Source organism: Mercenaria mercenaria, chromosome 15, assembly GCF_021730395.1.
Source record: "Mercenaria mercenaria strain notata chromosome 15, MADL_Memer_1, whole genome shotgun sequence".
Taxonomy (NCBI): Eukaryota; Metazoa; Mollusca; class Bivalvia; order Venerida; family Veneridae; genus Mercenaria; species Mercenaria mercenaria.
This window is the reverse complement of record NC_069375.1, coordinates 67,871,395-67,877,289: the sequence shown is the minus strand read 5'-3', so window position 1 is coordinate 67,877,289 and position 5,895 is coordinate 67,871,395. Positions and strand designations below refer to the sequence as shown.

Sequence of the window (5,895 nt, the reverse complement as noted above, 5' to 3'; positions counted from 1 at the left end):
TGTGACCTCTTTTAAAGGCCATATTTTTCATGGGATCTGTATGAAAGCTGGTCTGAATGTTCACCTTGATGATATATAGGTCAGGTTCGAAACTGGGTCACGTGCGGTCAAAAACTAGGTCAGTAGATCTAAAAATAGAAAAACCTTGTGACCTCTCTAGAGGCTATATATTTCATGAGATCTTCATGAAAGTTGGTCAGAATGTTCATCTTGATGATATATAGGTCAAGTTCGAAAGTGGGTCACGTGCCTTCAAAAACTAGGTCAGTAGGTCAAATAATAGAAAAACCTTGTGACCTCTCAAGAGGCCATATTTTTCATGGGATCTGTATGAAGGTTGGTCTGAATGTTCATCTTGATGATATCTAGTTCAAGTTCGAAAGTGGGTCACATGCCGTCAAAAACTAGGTCAGTATGTCAAATAGAAAAACCTTGTGACCTCTCTAGAGGCCATATTTTTCATGGGATCTGTATGAAAGTTGGTCTGAATGTTCATCTTGATGATATCTAGGTCAAGTTCGAAACAGGGTCATGTGCGGCCAAAAACTAGGTCAGTAGGTCTAAAAATAGAAAAACCTTGTGACCTCTCTAGAGGCCATACTTGTGAATGGATCTCCATAAAAATTGGTCAGAATGTTCATCTTGATGATATCTGGGTCAAGTTCGAAAGTGGGTCACGTGCCGTCAAAAAGTAGGTCAGTAGGTCAAATAATGAAAAAGCGTTGTGACCACTCTAGAGGCCATATTTTTCATTGGATCTGTATGAAAGTTGGTCTGAATGTTTATCTTGATGATATATAGGTCAAGTTTGAAACTGGGTCAACTGCGATCAAAAACTAGGTCAGTAGGGCTTGAAATAGAAAAACCTTGTGACCTCTCTAGAGGCCATACCCTTGAATGGATCTTCATGAAAATTGGTCAGAATGTTCACCTTGAGGATATCTAGGTCAAGTTTGAAACTAGGTCCATGCCTTAAAAAACTAGGTCAGTAGGTCAAATAATAAAAATACCTTGTGACCTCTCTAGAGGCCATACTTTTCATGGGATCTGTATGAAAGTTGGTCTGAATGTTCATCTTGATGATATCTAGGTCAAGTTTGAAACTGGGTCAACTGCGGTCAAAAACTAGGTCAGTAGGTCTAAAATTAGAAAAATCTTTTGACCTCTCTAGAGGCCATATTTTTCAATGGATCTTCATGAATATCGATCTGAATGTTCACTTTGATGATATCTAGGTCAGTTTCGAAGCTGGGTCACGTGCGGTCAAAACTAGGCCAGTAGGTATAAAAATAGAAAAACCTTTTGACCTCTCTAGAGGCCATATTTTTCATGAGATCTTCATGAAAATTAGTGAGAATGTTCACCTTGATGATATCTAGGTAAAGTTCAAAACAGGGTCACGTACCTTTGAAAACTAGGTCAATAGGTCAAATAATAGAAAAACATTGTGACCTCTCTAGAGACCAGATTTTTCAATGGATCTTCATGAAAATTGGTCAGAATTTTTATCTTGATAATATCTAGGTCAAGTTCAAAACTGTGTCACATGAGCTCAAAAACTAGGTCACTATGTCAAATAATAGAAAAAACAACGTAATACTCAAAACTGGGTCATGTGGGAAGAGGTGAGCGATTCAGGACCATCATGGTCCTCTGGTATTGAATAACTAGCAATATGTACAGAAATCAGTGTATTTAGTGAAATTTCACAATTTTTTCTACAGTGTAAGATAGTTATTCATCTGTGTTTTAGAAACTCTGCTGAAAAGAGATTGACTGAATAAGTTTGCAGATGAAGTTGTCAAACACATTTATTCAGGAATGACCTAAATTGTCCACCTGAAAACTTGTATTATAACTGTTTATTACCTTATTTCAAGAATGATGAAGGTTTTGTGAGTTAAAAAAAGTAGGTCACTAGGTGGTGGTGGGTCTTTAAAAGATTTGATCTGGCTCTAAGTAGTTTTCTTTATATAGTCAATACGATTCAAAAGTAGTACAACTATTTGGTCACGGATAATGGTTTCACTACCCGATTCCCCTTTTCTCAGTAGTAACATTTACCACGTTATTGTTACATATACCGTGGGAGAGTAGTAGGTTAGGTCTCCCATCCCCAAAATTCACGTGAATATTGCCTTCGGATCGTATAAAAAAAAAAAAGTGGACGCAACTTGACCCCGATGGTTGACCTTTGTATTAAAATACATAATGAGGCACAACCTAATATTGAAAAGGAGTGTACGTGAAAACACGAACTGCACGAGAAAATGGAAATATAGATTTGTGTAAATATAAATTAGTGTATTGGAAAGTTTTAACTGGTCAAATGTAAGTATACATACTTTGATACTGCACTGTATAAAAACTAATTCCATATAAATACACACGGTTACCCTAAGCACCCCTTATTTCTACAATGAAATAATCGATATGAATAATCTGCCAAAGGTCGACCATCGCGGTCAAGTTGCGACTACTATACATTTGATTTTCACTGACGGAAATGACTGTAAACATACTCGGGTCTGAACTTTGAACAGGGTTTCCCATGAAAGTCACAGTGAGCTCTAGGCTCAGTGCTAACAGCTGGCCCCGTGTTCACAAAACATTGTTTGGTCTCAGCTGAGTTTGAAATTTTAATCTCAATTTTACTAAAACTTCAAGGTTAAGTTCCAACTGAGACTGACCATCAGCAACTGTACGGGATAGCCACTTGAAAATAGTTGTTAACTTGAATTTTAGTTTTATACATGCTATTTAGATATAAACGACGAATAAAGTTTCATTATCAGACTAAACATGTTTTGTGAACACAGGGCTAGATCAATCTACTAGAGTGAGACGGGTTCCCGGTAGAAAATTGTAGATTAAGCCTGCCTTAATTTTTGGAGTAAGCAGGAAAAGTCGAGGACAGGGCCGTTTATGCTTGAAATAGATATTAAATAAACCAATTAAATATATGCACTAGAGGCCACATAACGCTCAAATTAGGTTTTGATACAACATGATTAATACTCGAGAAAAATTAAAGAAATGATATGCGTATAGACTACATAGGTCTACTTTATAAAGTTAATAAATGAAACTTCAAAGGAACAATGTTCTTGATAAATCAGTTGTCAACCTTTTCAAGTTTAATCTTATACTGTCCACATGTACATGCCGAGGTTCCAAGCGTACTCCTTATTTCTCGCTTGTCCATACAAAACGGCACCAAACATAGCTTCAGAATTCTCTAACTGATGTACACCGGCCTCCACTTCTAAGTAGCAGACGCCAAAGATGTCCTGCCATACCTGTACTGACGTCATTTCCGCTATATATTCCGTTACTCTGTTGTGATTTAGTCCGGTCCTCGGATCGTTACCATCTGTTATGTTGTAAACTATCATAACTTTATTTGTGTCATATCCGTCTGGTACTACAAACCTGTAGTTATTCAGAAAATGTTTAACTCCGGGAACAACGAACATTGACGCGTCACCTTGCCCCAGATTGTCGACGGTAGTGCTGACGCCATACTGAGTGACAAATACGGGTTTATCTGCCGTCACACTGACGTACGGTATGTCATTCCCGAATGTTTTGTATATGGTGTCATGTCGATTCATTTGGAATGAATACAGAGACATAGAGTGGATTTCATTTATAGTTACATATGTACTGTCATTAGCGGCAACAATGAGAAGTCCGAAGTTGGAACGGGGTTCGGTACGGGCGGTAACATACACCGTGTCAAGCGCTTCAATTGGCGGCATCTGTTCAATAATGTGATCACAAGAATAGTTTCCCGGATCGGGTAAGTTTGCACACTTTTCGCCCGCAAACACGGCAATGGGTTTGTCTGCCTCTATGTACGTACCAGACAACCCACTTCTTTCAAGCTGGTAGGTTTTCCCGTAGTCTAATTTTACAGACTGACTTGTTTTATCCGGAAAATAAAGCGTCACTTCCGTTCCACTTTCTGTAGGAATTATCAGCAAACCGGAAAGGTCATCGTCGTACGGGGTTGTCGCAACAAGGTAATTGCTCGCAAGAGATTGTTTGGGTAAAACAAGCATACCACCCGTTGAGTACTGGTTTACGTTCATTGCAAAAACTGTCACCGGTCTATCTGACGTAATGTATATTGCGTCCGAGATATTAATGTTAGATGAGATCTCTATCTCGAGATAACTGACCATTGTATATGTTTTATTGTAGGATAAATGGGGTGCACTTACTGTTAACGTTGAATATTGAAACGTTGCTTTGTCTTCGGAAGTGACGGCGTACAAACGTAAAACGACGTCCGGTATTTCATAATTTGACATAAAAGCGGCGATGAACTCCCGCCCTTCCACATATTTCGTGTAGACTGTAAAAAAAATATAACATAGACTAAAGAAGGGCTTCAACTCATTTCTTGATATGAATGAAGGAATGAAATTATGTAGCTCTAAAAGATATGATAATGAAGTTTTTTTTCTATTTATAGGCGGTAGGCACGTACTGAATAGTCCGTTGTTTTTCTTAGTCTCTCTCAGATAAGTTCTTTTATTTATTGTAAATTCTCTTCAATGTTTTATTTTGTACGTGATCTTGTTTAGAATATAAAATGTTGATAATTATTATGCTGTCATAATTGATTTTCGATAATCAATGCACAAGCACAATTGACCAAATCGAGGGCTTAGAGCGAAACTGGTCTATCTGCTTCTATTTCTATATATAGATAGACCAGTTTCGCTCTAAGCCCTCGAAATGATTTTAAAGTACTATTAAATCGTACCGTGTTCTTATAAATGCTTTTTAATACTGTCATTACAATCCCTCTTATGCGCGACTCAAACACATCGCAAAAGTTTCTCACATAAAACAGTAACAGTATTGACCAATAGATTTGCTTACTACCCTCCCTCCACTTCTTCCGCCCCCCCCCCCCCCCTTTCCCACGACACACATACACACACACTATAAGTTTTTCTAGTGTTTAATTGTTTATTAATAAAAGGATTTTAATATTTCAAATTTTCGTTGCATCTCCTGTTTATCTCCTACTAAATCATAAAATATTTGTGTGCGTATCTTTGGCCATATTTTTCACGAATCACTTTCTTCCCACCCGTATGAAGAATATGATAATATTTTTCAGTTTGGTCCATCGTAATTTGGACTTTTCACCATCGTGTTTTCTACTTTCATCATCGTAGTTTCGTGATGTCGACTTTCGAGATAAGGAGTTCAGAAATAAAACTGTCGATGGTCCAAACGGAACGCCGTAGAAATGTCCTTTAAACACAAGAAATTTAGATAAAAATCTGAACGGGAAACTGATTTTATATTATCCCAAAAAGTGCGATTGGTCACCAGTTTCTCATAAAATGTGAAGAATGCATTAGGTCGTTCACACTTGAATAGAATATGATCGTGTTCTTCACAAGTGTGAAAAATGCAATTTGTGAAAAATATGGTCAAACGAACGTATGTAACTAAAACATTATCGAGGTTTAAAAAAGTCTTTATTTGAACGTTCTGAGACAAACATGGCCAGCAAGGGACTTTTTCTTCAAACATCTATCTTACCCCGGGGAACGCACGTGATATTGCTTGACAGCCACTGAGCGTTGACGTCACAGGCGAAAGCGTTAAGTTCATTGGTCAGTGAAATTTCAAAATCGTCATCACACATGACGGAGAAAATTCCCGGTCTAGACGGGCTCTCTATGTACTGTCCATTGGCAAGGGCTGGGAGCTCTGTTTCACAGTCTACAAACAAAACACGATATCTTTACCTCTAGCCTTAATTTTTATTATAGATTATTTTAAACATTTTCAGTTCGATCTCGCTAGAATGTAGACAAAAGCTACCGTAACCGATTAATCGTAACTCTATGCACGTAACGACCGGCA

At 37.8% G+C, this 5,895-nt stretch overlaps 1 protein-coding gene across 1 annotated transcript; it reads right to left on the bottom strand.

Moving 5' to 3' along the window:
* Window positions 1-3,142: 3,142 nt before the first annotated feature.
* LOC123528047 (uncharacterized) lies at window positions 3,143-4,187 on the bottom strand. The gene has a single exon (XM_045307819.2). It carries the CDS (start codon window positions 4,185-4,187, stop codon window positions 3,144-3,146), a length of 1,044 nt encoding a protein of 347 aa, XP_045163754.2. The 3' UTR covers window position 3,143.
* Window positions 4,188-5,895: the final 1,708 nt, after the last annotated feature.

Coding starts and splice junctions, on each gene's coding strand:
- LOC123528047 (XM_045307819.2), bottom strand. CDS start 4,187: ATGGTCAGTTATCTCGAGATAGAGATCTCATCTAACATTAATATCTCG.